At 43.3% G+C, this 19,154-nt stretch overlaps 1 protein-coding gene across 1 annotated transcript in view; it reads right to left on the bottom strand.

Annotated features, from left to right (window-relative positions):
- Positions 1-1,560: 1,560 nt before the first annotated feature.
- Positions 1,561-19,154, bottom strand: part of ZNF862 (zinc finger protein 862) — a 37,150-nt gene continuing 19,556 nt past the window's right edge. The window contains exons 5-8 of the mRNA XM_069083218.1: positions 18,628-18,805; positions 8,702-8,806; positions 5,566-7,692; positions 1,561-4,786 (exon numbers count right to left, since the gene is read on the bottom strand). Of these exons, the coding sequence (XP_068939319.1) occupies positions 4,554-4,786; positions 5,566-7,692; positions 8,702-8,806; positions 18,628-18,805 (2,643 nt within the window). The 3' untranslated portion in view covers positions 1,561-4,553. The remainder of the gene's footprint in view (positions 4,787-5,565; positions 7,693-8,701; positions 8,807-18,627; positions 18,806-19,154) is intronic.

The following is a 19,154-nucleotide window of genomic DNA, read 5'->3' as shown; positions in this document are numbered from 1 at the left end:
CTGCCTCCTTCTCAGGAATTCCTCTGGCTCTCACAAAGTAGTACTCTCACAGGAAAACAACCCTCTTTCTGGTTAGCCATTGTCATAGCTCCTCACTGACGCCCAATGAAGAAGCCTTTCCTGACCACCTTCTGCCCTCGGTCGCCCATGATTCCATCCTATCTCCTCTCTACCCCACAGTCAGGAGCTTTCCTTGGCTGGTGGGAGAAAGAGCAGACAGGATCATCAGATCTAGCCAGGTCTACCTCTCTCAGTGAAGGAGTTAGGCTACTTTATTATGTACTAGGTACCACTGTAATTTCCATTTGGGAGGACTCTGAAGTAGAAATTTTTTTTATTAACTAAATATATTGTAGCCTTTCTGCTTTCTTATTAAAAGTCCAATGGGGGGAAATAATAGAAAAAAAAAGTTTTAAGGGGGATTGTTGGCTGGGGAGGGCTTTTCTTTTTCTGCCACATTTCACCCTGAGAAAACAGGTACCTGCAACGTCATGCCCAAATATTCCATATGCATTATAAAGATCAGTCAGCCCAAGAAGACCAATCACACCCTGTATCCTGACAAATCAGTGTCTCCCCCAACCCTCCAAAGCATAGCTCAAAAATGAAAATGTGCTCAGCATATAAGCAAAAAAGTTGGCCCTGGGCAGTACTGCCTGCCCTCCACAGCTGTTGGAGCTCACCCCTCTTGGGATTCGTGATCTTTCCTCCAGAGAAAATCCTGCCCCTTATAAGTGAAGCCATGGAGGCTGTTTTCCTGTATAGGTGCAGCTTCAAGCCAAGGAACTCTTTTCTTTTTTTTTTTTTTTTAAGCAATCGGGGTTAAGTAACTTGCTCAAGGTTACACAGCCAGGTGTTTCTGACTGGGTGTTAAGTGTCTGAGCCCAGGATTCGATCTCCAGGTCATCCCAACACTGGAGCCGGTGCTCTTACTTGCTGTGCTACCTGGCTGCCCCAAGGAACTCTTTTCTTGAACGGGCTGGGCCCTGGGCTTTAGAAAGCTGGCTGGTCAGCTTTCATCAGTGGTGAAAATGGAGTTACTGGGAAGCTAGACCACATCCCTGATTAATCACTGGCATTCTCATAACCTAAAATACATTCCTGTCTTCTCATCGTAATAGCTCATGCTTCCATAAGAGCTCTACAGTTTATAAAATGCTTCTCTTCACAATGCTGGGGGGAACAAGGGGAGGGAAGAAGGAGGGGAGAGAGCAGTATTACTACTATTCCCATTTTACAATGAGGAAACTGAGCTTCAAAAGGGTGACAATGACGACCCAGTGGCAGAACCCAGCTGTGAACTTGTGCTCCTGACTCGGAGATCAGACTGGCTCTTTCCACTATGCCCACCTTGACAAAACAATTGAACTCTCTTTGATGAGTCAGAGAAAGGCCTGAAAGATAAGGCTAGATCCAAGAGACATGCATGACCTCTCTTACCATCTCTCTCTCAGTCCACTTTCTGCCTCTTGAAAAGAAGAAAAATAGTTTTTAACTCCAAACAGCTTCCATATCCTCCAGAGTCTTTGTCCATGAGAAGTAAATGACTGAAGCAGTCACTGAAATAAAACTCTGCTTTATTCAGATAACAAAAGATTAAGAATCAAATGTGTTTTCTAAAAAACAACATTCCACACAGATCTGAAACAAGTGGTGTCTTGGAAAAGACATCACTGGGTCACCTTCTCCCAATGCCCCCACTTTGTGGATTCTGGGCTGAGTGGACACTGGCATGAGCTGGACTGTTTTGACTGTCCTGTCATGAAATGAGAAGTACTCATAAAATAAGGGACTCTCAGCCAGGACACACTAGGACTGACAAGAACAAATAAGGCTGGCATCCGGTTCGTGGCCACAGCCCTCCTAGCACATGGATAGGTAGAAGAAAGTGGTGAATCTCCTCTCTCTTCCAGCCCCAATTCTTATGGCTATTGAGTAGAGCTCCTGGTTAGAATTCTGGTTTCTCAGAATGACAGCTGTAGTGGACATCAGTTATAGGGAAGGAGATAGGCATATGCAAAGATATTGATGGGAGAAGTCTCTTTAAGGAGGGGATTACAGCCTGAAGCCTGCTTTATCCAGGGCAAATGTTGTCTCCTCCTAACCAATCTGTACAGGCCATTTGTGACACAAGGGGTCCCAGACTATTTCCTGGGCCCAGTTTCCAATACAGAGGATGAAAGTCACATTAAGAGTAAACTTGAGCTTTGAGACTTTTCCCAGGGCCATTTCTGTTGGAGAACTTTCTACTCTGAGCCCTCAAGCCAAAACTTCATAAACGGTCCCTTTGCCGTTGGTTAATTACAAAGCTATAAGATGTCTAGTAGAAAAGATGCCCCTTCTTTCTGTGATTCCCACCCTATAGAGAGGAAGTTTACATAATTTGTACATCAACAATCACTGCTTTTTATAAATAAATAGCATTTTCGGTCACCACAGTCTGAGGACCAACCAGCTCAAAAAGCCAGCAATGGACAGCCTCTTTCAAAGTGCATCCAACTAGGAATTCAGTAATGACATCAGTCCCGACAAGACCCTCATACATAGGCTTCTCTAGCATGGTTTCCACATCTGATCACAAATTCATCACAGAGGAAACCCTTTGTCCAGTATTAAAGATCAAACTGACCTCATGCCCTGATTAGGGCACTTAGAAGCCCAAGGCTGGCAAGGGGTTAGGGAAGACAAAAGAGCAGAAGATAATAGGAGGACGGGAATAGGAATCCAGTCCCAGAATATAAGGAATGTCATGGAATGCCAATGTGGAGCTAGCTCACGGTCACTGGGGACTAGGCACATACTATCCCCACTCACCACGCAGACCTGGGGCAACCACTTTTGTCTGCCTCCAATCCATGCCCAGTTCTCAAAAATCCATTTATACATCTGAGACTAATTCCCAAGTTCCCCAAGACAGACTCACTAAATCAGCACGGGAAGATGGGAGGACTGGAGCTTCCAATCCAGTTATACTGGAAAAGGCAGCTCAAGGCTTAGAGGACAAGATATATCTCAAATTCCTGAACCCCTCTGGCTGAATGAGGCACTGTGATTAGATTCCAAGAGAGAAATGTGAGACAGGAGAAAGGGGAGTCAAGATGGTGCCTAACACTGAGAGGTCAATCAGGTCATGAAAGAAAGTGAGTGGCACAAGGTGCCAAGGGTAGATGTTCTCAGAAAGACTTCATGTACTTTGGGTGTATGGAATAAATATATTAGGAAAAGGGCAGTCAATCTGGGTAAAAGGAACATTATAATCAACAGCAAAAGCCGCAGTGGACAGAAAGCTCTTATATTTTTAGGTAGCTTCTGCCCTTGGCCTGTATTTATAACCAGGGATGGTGATGGGTGTGGCACTACTTCTCATCCTGATTTGAAATAAGCTAAGTCCAGGATCCACATATGCCTCCCATTTGGGAAAGTAGGGAGGCCCTATCCATGGATAAGGAAGGGTTAAGTAAGAGGCAGCTTTATCCACATTCCAGCTCGAACCCTAAACTCCAAGCAAGAAACTGGTCCTAGAAATAATACAAATGCTCACTTTGCTCAGAGGACATGAACCTTTCCACATCACTGCAGGGGTATGCTCACGGTAAATTTAATTGGATTGGAGCAGCATAAAGTTGGTATTTTTTGAAGCATCACCAATTGAAGGAAATACTAATCAAAGGTGACAAATAGGACTATGGTTCCACAGTCCCCTGTAGCCAGTCAGCCAGCCCTATGCCTGGTATAGCACCAAGAGGGCTCTGAGGCACAGACAAGAGAAAGGGAATAACCTTGGGTGCACCAGGACGTCCAGCAGAAATAGGTTCAGACCCCATTGCCTTCAAACTTACAGCTTTTACACAAGTCCATGAGCTCATTCCAGCCCCACCTCCTGCAGGGAACTGGTCTTTCTCCAGTGTTTAGGTTTGAAAGGTTATTGACCTTTAAAAGAGAGTCTTTCCAGAAGCAGGGGAGAATTCTCCCTTGGTCAAGTTCAGGCTCACATTAGATGTCTACACTCACCCTGAAACTGAGGAAGCCTCTAAGCTCCTGGCCTAGAATAGTTAGATTGGAAGCCCCATAAATCAGCATTTCTCTCTTACACTATGGCCTCCATCTGGGCCAAGCTCTCCCCTCCTTCTTTACCAATGCAGTAATACCCATAATGCAAGGGAGAAGGCATCCTCCTACACATATTACCCAGTGCTCCCTGGGAATAAAGTGCTCAGGTCCCAGTCTCTATCCAGACAGATTTTCCTATGCTTGAAGCTCTTCCAGTTATGAGGACAAGTCCTTCTTGACAAAGTGAGTTCCTAGGGCTTTTTTAAGAAGGAAATTAAAGTAAGAAATTTCCCTGCATATTAACCCATAAAGGACTTGCCCCACCATGGACCCACTGCTAAGCCTGGTGAGAAGGATGTGGCCCAGCAAGGGCCTCATCTCCCTGAGTTCCTAGGAGTAGAGCTCTGCTCAGCATGCAGCTGCTCAGAGCCCACAAGGAATTTTCAGATGATCCCTCTGCAGAAAACCCATCCCCATGACCCCTGCCTCTCCCCAAAAACTGGTTAGGTGGCTCTCTGAGGTAGCCCTTGTATTTCCTGCTCCTGGAAGATCCTTTCTTCATTAGAACAGTTCTGGGGCCTCTTGGCTCCTGTTAGGCACCTAAGTCCATTAGCTGAGTCTCTGACAAAATCTTGTGGTATCTTGACAGGTTTCCCATAGGGTTGCATGGCTGGCTCCTGGGACACCATCTCCTCCATATAGAGAGTTCCCATGTTCTCATTCCTAAGTTCAGCACCTGATGGCAAAAAAGAATCTGTAAGTGACCAGAAGGGGAAAGTCAGAGAAGAGAACCCCCTTGCCCTTCTCCCAGGACCCCCAAGGCTGGTCTGGTGAAAACCACAGAAAGCAGACCCACGTACTGCTCCAGAAAAGGAGGGCCAGTCCTTTGAAGGCTGTTCCTAACTCCTGCTGCACTTACTATTGCCCCCAAAGCATTACCATTTATTACATACCATCCAATATTCTTTCCTCATCATTTTCCATGTGAATATCTTTTCTCCCTGGGAGTGAAAGCTCCATAAAGGACAAGATTGTATCTTCTACTCCCATACTCCTGCAGCACCTAAGCATGGAGCTAAGCATATAGGCTATATATTGTGGATACTAAATACATGCCTATTGATTAATTACCTGAAGCCTAGTTCTCCCCCTTCATATTCTGAGAGAGCTCCACCTTCATCCAGTCTCTCCTCCTCCTCATACCTCAACTCTTAGGCTTTTCTTCCTTGTTTCCAGGGTCATCAAGCTGGCACCTCTGGAGCTATTCCAGCTAGGACTCTGAGGCTATTTACAGAACAGAAATCAACTCTGGGACCCAGACCTACAATTAACAATTAAAGTCTTGGAGGAAAAAGAGGGTAACTGGAAACAATGGGAAGGGAATCCCATTGATAAGGCTAGTTGGCCCACAGAAATGTTCAGAGAATGAGGGTTGGGGACACTGGGCCCTAGCATAGCCCTTAATGTTACTACCATCACAAGTCCATCATCTTGTCTCTGTTCTCTCTCACCTACCTGCATCAGAGCGAGGTGGCACTTGGGCACAAGTGTAGACATGACTGAAGCGACGGCCTGATGAAGTCAGGTACCAATGCTGTATGGCAGGCTGTGGGTCATACTCAGTGACAGCCACACCGTTCACTGCTGTCATCATGAGCATGTTGATGACCTCATTGGAGAGCTTGGTCCTCTCATCTGTCTTGATCCGATTCATGGCACTGAAACCACGCTCACAGCAAGAAGTTGAGATGGGCACACAGACCACCACTGCCATGAGCTGGCTCAGCAGAGGGAAGCGAGAATGCTGGGAAAGGGCATTCTTGCATAGCATGGAGAAGGGAAGGTTCTTGGCAATGGTCTTTAGGCCCAGCCATTCATCTAGGAGGCCTTCTTCACTGTATCCTGGTGGGAGGGAGAGCTCAAAATGTCTGGCTAGCTTAAGTATCTCACTGTTCCCAAAGTTAGAAAGTTCGATGCCATCTGGCCAGGCCATAGTGTCAAATACCTCCATGTTCTTGAGCTGGGGTGATCGATCAGCATCAAACCTTCTTTGGAGGTATCCAATCCCAGTTAAAATCATCTTCTCTCTGTCTGCCTGGAACCGCTGTTCAGCCATCTCCATCCTATCTAATAGAATGCCATGGAGTTGACCTTCCTTAAAACTGGTGTTGAACTCTGCTTCTTTGGGCCCCGCCTGGTGGAGGAGGGTTTCCAAGGCAATGTAAGCCCTCTCTAGTGTGCCATTTACCTCTGTGATCAATACAATCTCTTTCTGGCAAACCTCAGATACAGGCCGGTAGATGCTCAGGAAGTCTAGAAGGAAGTGGCAGAACTTAATGAAATGAAAGCTCTTCATCAGCTTCAACATGCCCTTGGCCCTGTGCCCAATCTGGCCGCCAGCTTCCGCCACGCTCTGCAAGTGGCTGGCCAGGGCAGGCCAACTCACAATCAGTGCATTCAGTGTCCGTCTTTTGCTTGCTACCCACCTGATAGCATTCAAGTCCTTTAGGCGTACAATTTCTTGTTCAAGGGCAGCTGCACCCACCTGTAACTCATTCAGCCTTTTGTTGGAGGACTGGTAAAACTTAAACACTGTCCGGATGTGCCGATCACACTTCTTTACCAAGTCAATGCTTCCACAGGCATCTACTACTGCCAGGTGGAGACGGTGGGCCACACAATGGACAGGCAACAGCTGAGGGATGATTTCTTGGAACTTCTCTACTAGACCTCCCTTACAGCTAAGCATGGCTGAACCATCAGTTCCCAGGCCTACTACCCACCCAGGCTTCCGAAATGGTATATCCAGTTCATCCAGAGCAGAAATTATAGTTTCAAAATAGCCATCCACCGTCTCACTGTAGAGCGGGGCCAGTGTGATGTAGGACTCCTTCACCTCCATCTCTTTGAAGTATCTTATGTAAATCCCCACACAAGACTGGTCTGATGAGTCCGTGGAGCTGTCCAACAACACACTCACACAAGGGGAATGACGGATATCATCCAGGATCTCCTTCTTCAGTGTCTCAGAGATGTACTTAATAAACTGGGTACAGGCAGTGCGGTTTCGATACTTGCCTAGGATCATGGTCCCTGTGCTCTGCAGAAGCTGCAGAACTTTCTCAAAGTCATTCAATGGCCTTGAATGGTAAGCAATGGAATAGGCAGCATTAAAAAAGTGTTCCATGTTTGCCATTAAGTCACTAGAAATTTCTGGCACCACCGGTACGAGGGAAGCCCGGGGTGCATCTTCCTTGACCTCTGCTGTGCTGACACACAGCTTATGGGCTTTGCTGACCTCGTGGTACTTTAAAGTCTCCACTTTGAAAGGTCCTGTGTACCCTTTAACTAATCTGGAAGATTTGTCATGGAGGGAAGGGTGTTCTTTACAAGCTGAGCAAAACAGCGTGGTCTCTTCTGGGTCACTTATCAACCAAGAAAACTGCCCAAACCAAGACTTCTGGATTGACCGGGGTCGGTAAGTCTTCTTGACTTTCCCAGTCAAGTCTCCTTCTGTTTCACCATTGCCAGGATTGGGGTAGGAGCCACAAACTTCTACTAAAGGAAGCAAAGGAAGCCCAGCATCTTCAGCATAGATTGGCATGTCGACCTCTTTGGTGGTAACAACAGTCTTCTTTTTCCCTTTAGAAAAAGATTAAAATGTCAGTTTTGTTGTCCTGGCCTATACAAAGTCAGTCAAAGAGTCACACCTTTTTCCCTAAGGTCTCCTATTAGCTCAGAGACCCCAGACATACCAGGTGTGTGTACCACCTGCTACAAAGTCAGAGAAGAAAAGATGAACCCAAGAAAAGGTAGACACCTTCCCAGAGCATGTCCACAGCCATAGATTGTTTTGATTTGCTTTCCATGACCTCTAAATATCCACTGAGTTCCCCACAGGTTATTTCTGTAGTCCATTTAGACTCTTCTGCCTGACACTCTCATTGCCCGTAGTTACCCTGGGGCTAAGTGATCATCTGACACCAAACTCAAGGATAAGTAACTAAATCACAGTCACTGAGGACGCTGTTAGCAGAACTAGCAGCAACCCCACACTTCTGGAGGACACCAAGAAGAGAGGAGGGACTCAAGGTTAACCTCCACAGAATCCCACACACTGGAGGACATTACCTGTCAGGGGCAGCCTATAGGCTGCAATTTCTCCTCACAGAGCCTAGATCTCTTCACTAATAATAGCAGCTAGCATTTAATGGCCATTTTAAGGTTTGCAAAGCATTTCTTTTTTTCTTTTAAAGCAATTGGGGTTAAGTAACTTGCTCAAGGTTACATGGCCAGTTATTTTTGTGTGGGTGCCAAGTATCTGAGGCCAGAACCAATTCCGGGTCTCCCGACACCAGGGCCAGTACTCTTACTCACTGCATGCAAAGCATTTCTTACGTATTATCTTGTCTAGTCCTCATGACAACCCTATGAGGAAGTTGTTATTATTTTCTCTATTTTACAGAACTCAGTGGATATTTAGAGGTCATGAAAACTGAGGATGAGAGAGGTTAAGTGACTTGGCCAGGGTCACACAATTAGTTAAGTGCTTAAGGAAGCACTAGAACAGAAGTCTTCCTGACTCCAAGGCTGACATTGTGCCGCCAAAGAATCATTCCCACCTCTTTGGGCTCATTTGTTAAAGACTCACCTGGGGGACGACCTTTCCCCCACTTTGGTCCATTGGGATCCTTGATCCAGGGGGCTGCCCTACGCTCTAGCTTTGAGATCAGGTCTGGCTTGGCGGCAGCAGGTCCTGTTCCAAGTACAGAAAATCACATCAAGCTTATACTCACAAGTGGTTAATCCAGTGGGTCCATCTATAGCCCCTACACACACACACACACACACTCTCTCTCTCTCTCTCTCTCTGAAATCTGAAATAACACTTGGCTTGAAAGTAACCTCAATGATAGTGATGTTTCCACTTCTAAGTACCCAGGAAACTGTGTCAGTATAGGAGCTAGGGGCAAGATAACTGCATATTCTAAGATTCTAAGAAGTTCTCCACAAAAAAATGAGGAGGCTAGGCCAGATATGAGTTCCTCCAGCCATGGAGACCATGGGCCATCAACTTCTTTAGCACTAATACCAATAGTACTAAGCAGTATCTACAAGGGCCACTGGCAAGTTTAAGGCAATAACAAGGAGAAGCAGAAAAATGGAGGAAGAGAAAGTAAAAAACAGAAGATGAAGAGAGAAAAGAAGAGAAAGAAAGAAAAGTAACAGAACCATGTCTTCAGTGTCACAAGTCTAAGATGGACATGAGGACGGAACATTAAACAAACTACTCGATCTAATGACTAAAAAAATGACAGAGGACAATCAACAGTGCATTTAGTAAGCACTTATTTATTATATGCCAGGCACTGTGTTGGGTCCCCTAGGGATACAAATACAAGGAATGAGAAAATTTCTATTCTCAGGGAACTTACATTTTAACTGTGAGATTAACTCAAAGATCTATGTTGTGGGCCAGGATGCTTAATAGTGGAACTAGAATGATGTGAATTAACACCAGACAAGATAAGTATGTGTGTGAGGAAGCTGTGATCTAGACCTTGGGTCTAGATGGAGGTCTAGATTTCACCCTCAGGTGGACTGATCTAAGACCAAATGGTGGGTCCTTTGAGGAAAAATAATATTAAAGTAGATTTTAGGACTTCCAAAAGGAACTTCCAAGACACTTAGAAGAAGCCTAACTACTTTTAACCTTGCCAATAACTTTTATCTGTTTTTACCTTTCTGAATTACTTTTTACTATCTTTGGAACTACTTTTGCCAAGAAGTATTAGAATGTTTTTGGTAAAAAGCACTGTTTGAATTCTAAAGCTATGAGTAATCCACTTTTTAATTTAAGTTTTTTTATTAACAAACATCACTTTTCCCTCTCTTCGACCTCCTGCTTCTACCTTCCCTGAATGGAAAGAAAAAGAAAATTCTTGTAAAAAAAAACATTCACAGTCAAAAAAGAAATTCCCAAACTGGTCATGTTCGAAAATATGTTTCACATTGTACCTGAGTCCTTCACCTCTCAGGTACTGGGTAGCATGCTTCATGATATATCATCTAGAATCATGTCTGAACACTGTATTGATGAGAGACCTGAAATCTACAAAAGCTGTCTGTCCTTAAGATACTGTTATTGTATAAACTATTCTGGTCTGCTCACTTCACTCTGCATAAGCTTATACATGTCTTTCCAAGCTTCTCTGAAATCACTGCTTTCATCAAGGTGTCAAATTCCCCCCACTGGCAAAATTCCCCAGTGTGGCCAGAACCAGATTAAAATATAACTGGGAAATGTTTAAGAAGATAAACAAAAACCCAGTACAACATAGATAATGTTAATTTGTGGTTTTCTAAGTCAAGATGCAGAGGCAGGAATCATTTCTATTTGAGTTTGACACCACTGGCTTTCATCATTTCTTACAGAACAAAAGTATGCCATTACATTCATTGACTGGGGAGTTTTGGATTTAGGCTATAGCGTGCCTGGGAGTTTTCATTTTGGGAGTCCTTTCAAGGAGGTTACTAGTAGGTTCTTTCTATTTCTACTTTGCCCTCTGGTTTAAAGATAGGTGAACAGTTTTCTTTTGTTATTTCCTTGAAATGTGGTGTCTAAGGTCTTTTTTTGTTCATGGCTTTCAGGTAGTTGAATGATTCTCAAATTATTTCTCCTCAATCTATTTTCTAAGTCAGTTGTTTTTCTATGATATAGTTCATATTTTCTTTTATGTTTCAGTCTTTTGACTTTTATTATTTCTTGATGTCTCATGGGGTTGTTGGCTTCCATTTGGTCATTTTCAAGACTATTATTCCATTTGGCTCTTTTCAAGGAGTTTATTTCTATGTTCTTCAGTAATGTTTTATATTTCTTTTACTAAGTTATTAATTCTCTCTGTTTTTGCCTTTTTGCAGGGGAGAAGGCAGGGCAATTGGGGTTAAGTGACTTGCCTAAAGTCACACAGCTAGTAAGTGTGTCACATGTGAGGCTGAATTTGAACTCTGGTCCTCCTGACTCCAGGGCTGGTGCTCTATCCACTGAGCCACCTAGCTGCCCCTCACTTTTCATATCTTACTTGCATATGTCTCATTTCTTTTCTCATTTTTTTTCATCTACCACTTTCATTTGGTTTTTAAAATCCTTTTTTTCTCTTTTTTTAAAAATTACTTTGACTCTTCTGGGAATTCTTCTTGGGCTTGTATCCAAGCTGCATTTCTTCTTTTACACTTTACTGATAAATATTTTCAAGACATTCTCTTACATTGGTATCTTGAGCTTCTCTGTCACTGCTGTAGCTCTTAATGGTGTGATTCTTTGTTTGTTCATTTTTCCAGCCTACATCTTGATTCTGGACTTGATATTAGTACTGGGTTCTGGGTACTTTTTTGTGGAGGGGAGAAGCGGTTCAGAGAGGAAAAGAATGCCTAACGTGGGCTTCTGTCCTTTCACATCCTTCTGCTGCTTTCACAGCTCAATCTTAAGTGCCTGCAAATTTTCAATATTCCCAGAGTAGTGTGATCCAGGTAAGCAGCTAGCTGGCACAATGGACAGAGCACTAAGCTTGGAATCAGGAAGACTCATTCTCATGAATTCAAATTCAGCCTCAGACACTCTATTTGCCTCAGGTTTCTCATCTATAAAATGAGCAGGAGAGGGAAATGGTAAACCACTCCAGTATCTTTGCCAAGAAAAGCCCAAGTAGGGTCACAAAGAGTCAGATATGACTGAACAACAACAACATGAAATCCAGGAAAAGATCTACTCACGCCCCTCCTGTTCTGACCTCTGCAAGTTCCTGACCCTGTTTTGTGTGTGGTTGAGTTTCAGCAGATTGCTACTGGACCCACAGTCACTGGGAGTCAGAGTGACTGATGCTGGACCCTCTTGGTCTGGGACTCCTGCCCTGGTTATTCCACTGCAGGCTCACCCACTAGGCTAAAGGCTAGAACTAAGTCATGGCTTGGATTCTGAGCTCAGAGCCAAACTATTTTTCAGAACTTATTCCCTGCTCAACACTCTGCTAGAGCCCTGCTTGTAACTGTTCCACTTTGCCCTGGATTTGTGGCCCAGAACTGGGTAATGAGAGGAAGAGCTGCCAGATGGCACCAGTTCTTGTACCCAGCACCAGCTGAGGGATTCCCAGGAACTTCTTTCTGCCCTAGTGCTTACTATCCTGGTGCTCTGTCTCAGTCTCTAGAATGCTTTGAGTTTCCGCCTCTGCTGCTGCCACTAGCACTGGCTACTTTCTGAATCATTTTTCGCCCTTTTCTTTGATCTGTGTTTTAAAGGCTAGCTCTCTAGGAGGAGAAGGGAAGAAGAATGTGATGAGAAATGAAGATGAAGCAAAAATTAAAGATATCAATAAAATTTTATTTAAAAAAAGGAAATGAAGGGTTCTACTACACGAGTGCCCTCAAACTTTAAATTTATGATGCCATGATTAACTGGTTGAGTCATTTTTCAGTCACGTCCAACTCTTCATGACCCCATCTGGGGTTTTCTTGGCAAAAATACTGGAGTGATCTGCCATTTCCTTCTCTAGTTCATTTTAAAGATGAGATAATTGAAGCAAATAGAGCATTTGAGGCTGGATCTGAACTCATGAAGATGAGTCTTCCTGACTCCTTTGACTTCAGTATATACAAATGTGCCCATCTTAACCTTTAAATAACAGGCAATTAAAAACTTTTTATAGCACCAAAAAGATCTAGTAGATCGGGGCTTCCTGTCGCTTCCAGGAGGAAATACAAAATGCTCTGTTTTGGTAACCTAGCCCCTCCAACTTTTCCAGTCTTCTTATACCTTACTCCCCAACACATATTCTTCTATCCAGTGACACTGGCCTCCTGGCTGTTCCATGAACAAGACACTCCATCTCTCAGATGCAGGCATTTTCTCTGAGTGTCCCCTCATACCTAGGACATTCTCCCTCCTACACTCCAACTACTGACTTCCCTGGTTTCTTTTAAGTCCCAACTAAAATCTCACCTTCTATAGGAAACCTTCACCCAACCCCTCTTAACTCTAGTGCCTTCCCCCAGAACCTATTTGTCCTGCATATAGCTTCCTTTCTATATATTTGTTTGCATGTTGTCTCGCCAATTAGAATTTAAGCTCCTTGGGAGCAGGAACTGTCTTTTGCCTTTTTTCATTTCCCTAGTGCTTAGCATGGTACCTAGCACACAGCAGGTGTTTAATAAATGTTTATTGATTGACAATACACTGGCAAATTCTTTAAATATCATAGATACTAGAAATTTATACAATTAAAATGTACCTACTGCCCTAGATTTTATTTTTTATAAACTATTCTATTAGAGCTGAACAAATACACATTAACTAGTCTAAAAGATACTATACTATCATCATCATCAAAAATAGATAACTCTGGCAGGACAGCAAAGGGCTAGAACATTAGCTAATATTATAACACTCAAAGTGGGGCTGGGAATCTCATACCATGGTATGTAGGGCATTTAATGGTCTTTAATATCTGCCAGCTATCTTAACATTGCCTATTGGTAGTAATCTACCTAACTGAACAAGACAACCAACATACAACTCCTTAAAAGAATCATTACAGTCACACAAAAAGGAAAAGTCGTATTTGTATAATATTAAATCAATTCCTTAAATCTACACCAAGATGAGACAGAGAGAGAAACCAATAGCATCAAAAAAGTCATTGGTTTCCATATTTCTAGGATATCAATGCTTCTAACTGATAATAAAGCCATAGGCTTTCAAAATATGGAAGCCGAATTAAACTTTGTATCTTCAAATAGTTAAAAAACAGTAAGTACATTGTTCAGAAAGAAAGAGCTATCAAAAAAAATCAGAAAAAGTTGTGGTTTCACAGTTTGATTTCTTTAAAAGGGGGAGGGGTATTTTACTGTTAACAGCAGGGCTTCATAGATTATAAAAAAGGATATTTTTCGATTTTGAAAAGTTAATAGTCAATGATATTGAGTGCCCCAAAGCCACTGTGTCTAAGCTATACAAATGTACACAGTAATAATAGGATCCTACATAAACACATCACAGACAAAAGAGGTTAGTCACAAACTAGATATGCTGGCCCAAATCTCTGAACATTAAAGCATTCATATTTAAGTCCCTTGCCTGGTAGTACAAAATACCTCATGGATTCTCTGACATAAGCCTCAATTCTCAACAAACTGCTGAAGAGGCTATATATCTGGGGTTTGGGGGGAGGGGGGAAGGATTATGGCCCTAATATAATTAAGTCTAGATAAAGAGTTATTTACTATGTGAAATCCATTACATTAAAAGTTGCACTGGGTCAGCATCAGTGAATCCCTAAAACATCAGAACAATTAGGGAGATTATCTATTTCAAACCTCACATTTACAGACTACTCTGGACATACTCAAATACTACCAAATACTATGAAATGTGTTCAGCAAAGGCTTATTTTTTTGCTCCTGATCCCTGCAAAGTTATGTATGGTTAAACAATGGAATTTAAAGCATTTTTACAAATCAAGGGTGTTGGATAAATTATGGAAGGTTGTGATAAACTGCCATTACAGATTAAAAAAAAACATTTTTGCACCTCACATACAATAATCATTTCTTAAAATGTTAGCACTTTTTTTTTATATTTTGAAAAGGGAAAATATCCAACTACATACCATAAGACTACAGAATCACAGAATTTGAGAGGTAGAAAGAAACCTCAGTAGCCATGCAGTCCAGATAATGAAGTCAATGACAGGAATGTCCACTATAAACATCCAACAAGGCATCATCCAGCCTGTCTGCAGACCTATAAGGAAGGGGCCCCAGTACCTTTCAGGGCAGCCCACTCACTATGACACCTTTCTGACATCCAGCCCAAGCTGACCTCTTTGCAGTGACCTGCCACTGCTGTCAGATCTGCCCTCCAGACCAAACAGAATAAGTCTAATGATTGCTTCTCCACATGACAGCCCTTCACATACCTAACCACAGCTATTATGCCTTTCCTGAGTCTTCTCTTCTCTCTAATTCCTTTAACCAATCTCAAGGCCCTTTACCAGCCTGGTTGTCCTCCTCTGGGCCTTTTACAGTTTGTCAATGTCCTTAATCTGAGGCGCCCAGAGCTGAGCATGATGTTGCAGAGGAGGTGTGATAAGAACAGAAGGAAGGGACTATTGCCTTCCTATATCAGGAAGCTCTGTCCCTCTTTTTTTTTTTTTTTAGCTGGAGGGAGGGACAGTTTTATTCTTGGCAATATACAAGGCTTCACACTTGTGTACACGGGGAGGACAAAGACACAGGCTATTCCCTAGTCTTCTCATCTGGACTCCTGGTGGTGAACTTATCCTGAAGTTTTTTCCATAAGCCTTTATTCAGTTCCCTAAATTCTTCCAAGGTATCTGTAGCTAGTACAACCCTGCATTCTTCCACTGTCAGTCCACTGAAGCCGGTGTCTCTTGGGCATGGATATTTGTGTTTGTAATAGTGTAGCAGCAAGCACCCCAGCATCCCCAGGGTGGCTGCCAACACAGATTCTTAGATCTGCTTTGTTAAAGGAAAGCAACTCAAAATGGGTTAACAAGCTTACTTTAATCAGTCAAACATATATCGTTTACCTCGTTCAGGGGAAAAAGGTCAGCACCCCGAACTTCAGAGTATACAAGCAGAATTATCAAGACATAAACAGATCAAGTAGACGGATTTCCAAACTGTCCAACCATTACATCCATACCAAATCAACATCTGGGTTTTTCAAAGGGGGGGGGGGGCTCTCAACAACCGGCTTCCCAGAGTTTCATCTGATCAAATCACAGAACACTTCTCAAAGTGAGCCCCAAAACAAAGCTACACATCAGGGCTTATATAGCCTTCTCCTGGCTCAGAGAATGTAACAACCTTATTGACCCACTGGCCAATCAAAAAGTATCTACTGAAAAACAAGCCTCCCACCCCAGGCTCCAGGTGCACTTTAGCCTAGGGGCAGGGAAGACCTTTAAATTTGCATTCCCATTACAAATAGTTTGAGTGAAGTGCTCTTGTACATCTGGTCACAGGTCGCAGGCTCAGCAATCTGGGTGTTCTCTCCCTCCTGAAAGGCCTGCACCACCCGCTGCCGCAGGTAAGCACCCAAGTCTAGGCCCCGTTTGGTCTCACCCAAAGGCCATTCCTCACAGAGCTTGAGGAAACGCCAGTAACAGCTGGCCACCATCTTGGGCCTCTGTCCCTCTTAATACAATCCAAGACTGCATTAGATTTCTTTGGTTGCCACATCACACTCATGACTCATATTAAACTTTCAGTCTCTTAAAACTCCTATATATTTTAGAACTACTAGCTATTCATACCTCACCCACCTTATACTTGCAAAGTTCCTTTGTACCTAAATGTAAACCTTCATATTTTGCCTGAGGGTCATCTAGACAGATTCAGCCAATGCTCTGGCCTCTCAAGATCCTTTTGGGTCCACTGTGCTAGCTCTTCTCCCTAGCTCCCTGCACATGTGATGACTGTGCAATCTAAACCTTTATCCAAGTCACTGATAAAAAAGTTAAACAAAGCCAAGCACACAAGTCTCTGGGGTTTTCCACTGGTGAGCCACACTGATGCTGAACCAATAGACTTCTTGAGTCCAGCCATCCAACCGGTTCTGAATTCATCTGACTGTCTTATCATCTAGTCTACCTCCCTCCATCTTCTCCACCAGAACAGGGTAAGATACGTTATCAAAATCTTTGCTAACGGGGGCAGCTAGGTGGCACAGTGAGTAAGAGCACCAGCCCTGGAGTCAGAAGGACCCAGGATCGGTTCTGGCCTCAGATACTTAACACCCACACACAAAAAAATGGCTGTGTAACCTTGGGCAAGTTACTTAACCCCAATTGCTTTAAAAAAAAAAGTTTTGCTAACATAGAGGTAAACTACATCTACAGTGTCTCCTTCATTTACCAGTGTCCAAAAACAGCATGAGACAAATCAGGCATGACCTGTTCCTGATGAAACCATGCTGGCTCTTTGGAATCACCATGTCCCTTCCTAGAAGAGTGCCAAATCATTTCTTTAATGATCCATTCTAGGATTTTCCCAGAAATCAAAATCAAACTTAAGAGCCTATAGTTTGCAGGCTTTGTTCTCTTCCCTTTTTTTAAAAATAAGGACACTTGCCTTTGTCCAATCTTGTGGTATCTCTCCCATTTTCCAGTTTTTCAAATATCACTGACAGTAGCTCAGGAATCACATTTGTCATTTTTTCAGGGCTCAGGAATGTAGCTGATTGGGGGCAGTTGGCCTGAACTCATAAAGAAATAGCTAAGTGTTCTTTTACTCTTTCCTTATATGTCTTGAGTATCAACTACCTGAGAGTCACTTTTATTTTGTCATTTCCAGTCTAGAAGTCATTCTCCTTTACAGGGAAACAGAAACAAAAGAAAAACGGGTCAGCTCTCCCTTCTCTCTGCCATCTGTTACCACCTTAATCCCTACAAACAAGGGTCCTATTCCTTCTTAACCTGCTTGATACTATTTTACAAGATCATGCTTCTAACACTCTGATATTAATCAGCTGGTGCAGGGACTTGCTTCCATTTTCTGTATATTTCTTTTTAAAATTCCCTATGCATTCCTATCAATCTCTTCAGACGAATCTCATTTTTCCTGCTTACTGGAATTGTTTCCCTTTGTGTCTTAAGAAGTTCATTACTGAGCATTTCCCCATCCTTCCAGAGCTGACTTTACCTGAAGCATTTTCGTCCATGGGAAGTAGCTAAGTGGAAAAGTGGTTAGACAGAAGATCTGAATTTGAATCATGCCTGAGGCACTAGCTACATGACCCTAGGCAAGTTTATTAACAACCTCTCTGCATCTCAGTTTCCCTCTCTGTAAAAGGAAGAAGGATTTTAAGGGCCCTTCAGCTCTGTATCTATGATCCTCTGATCCTTCCTATCTTTAGGTAAGTAACCGTTAGCCTACAAATGCAACAATGATTAGCATAAATAATGGAACATGAAATAAAATGAGCTATTAAAAAGATTATCCCTGGTAGACAGCCTTACTGATAGATACGTATGATGACATTCAATACAACTTAGGTGTACTAGTTCCCAGAGCCTGGCATAGTGCTTTGTTCGTGGTAGATACTAAATTAAAGCTATCTCTGCTCTGTTTTAGTTCTTTAATTCTGTTAGTTCACATGAGAAAGAAAGCATTTTTAAGTTGATTTTAACAAATAAGATTGTTTTTCTTCCTGAGAGGCTAGCTGGTCCAAGAGCAATGAAAAGGAAGAGGCCTAGAGCACAGACACATTTCATCATCTTTACAAATTTTCTAATGACCAACTTGGTGACAGTTGGGACACAGGTTCTCATAACCTAATAGCAGCGGTGAGAATGTCCTCAGGTAGCCAGCTGCTACTTTCACCCTGAACCTCACGGAGCCAGCCCTGAGGAAGAGAACATGATGCAGAAACCCAAAGCTGAAGGTTTCTGAGGCGCAGCTAAGTCAGTGCCTCTGTTTGTAGAAGAATAGGAATGGAGAGGGGGAGCTGGGCCTTTGGAGCCTAAGAGAAGTGAACAAAACCTGCAGAGGATTCTTTACCTAATGAAGCCAGCAGCTCGTAATTCATGCGCATCACATCTCTGTACAGCTCCTTCTGCCGCTTGTCTAGCATTGCCCACTCCTCACGGGTGAAATACACCGCCACATCCTCAAACACCACCGGGAGCTCCTCAAACACCACCGGCATCTCCTGAAATAGCCCCTCCTCAGAAGGATCCTGCAACAAAGAGCATCTGGTACTCAGTACCCCCTGACGTTCCAACACCCTTCATGACCAAAGGAAGGGACTTAACCAAAGAGGGCTCCATGATAGCCCTTCTCAGAGCCCATCCCCTGACACCACCCACGAGGCCAACAAGGTCCCAGAAACTCCCCAGGGTTCCTGAGGAACGTCAGAGCATCTTGAGACCTATAATTAAAGTCACTCCCTTAGGCAAGCGTTGTCAGGAAAAAAGAAAGGTGGCTATGAAGGGTGTGCCTTCATAGGAGCACACTCCAGTGACATACTCCTGCTTCTAAGACTTGAGAAGTTCCTTTCCAACCATATGATCCCCAAGGTTGACTGT

This window comes from Petaurus breviceps, unplaced genomic scaffold (genome assembly GCF_028583685.1).
Source record: "Petaurus breviceps papuanus isolate PSGF00001 unplaced genomic scaffold, PetGlider_PUasm1.0 115, whole genome shotgun sequence".
Lineage (NCBI taxonomy): Eukaryota > Metazoa > Chordata > Mammalia > Diprotodontia > Petauridae > Petaurus > Petaurus breviceps.
This window is presented reverse-complemented; position numbering and strand designations above follow the sequence as displayed.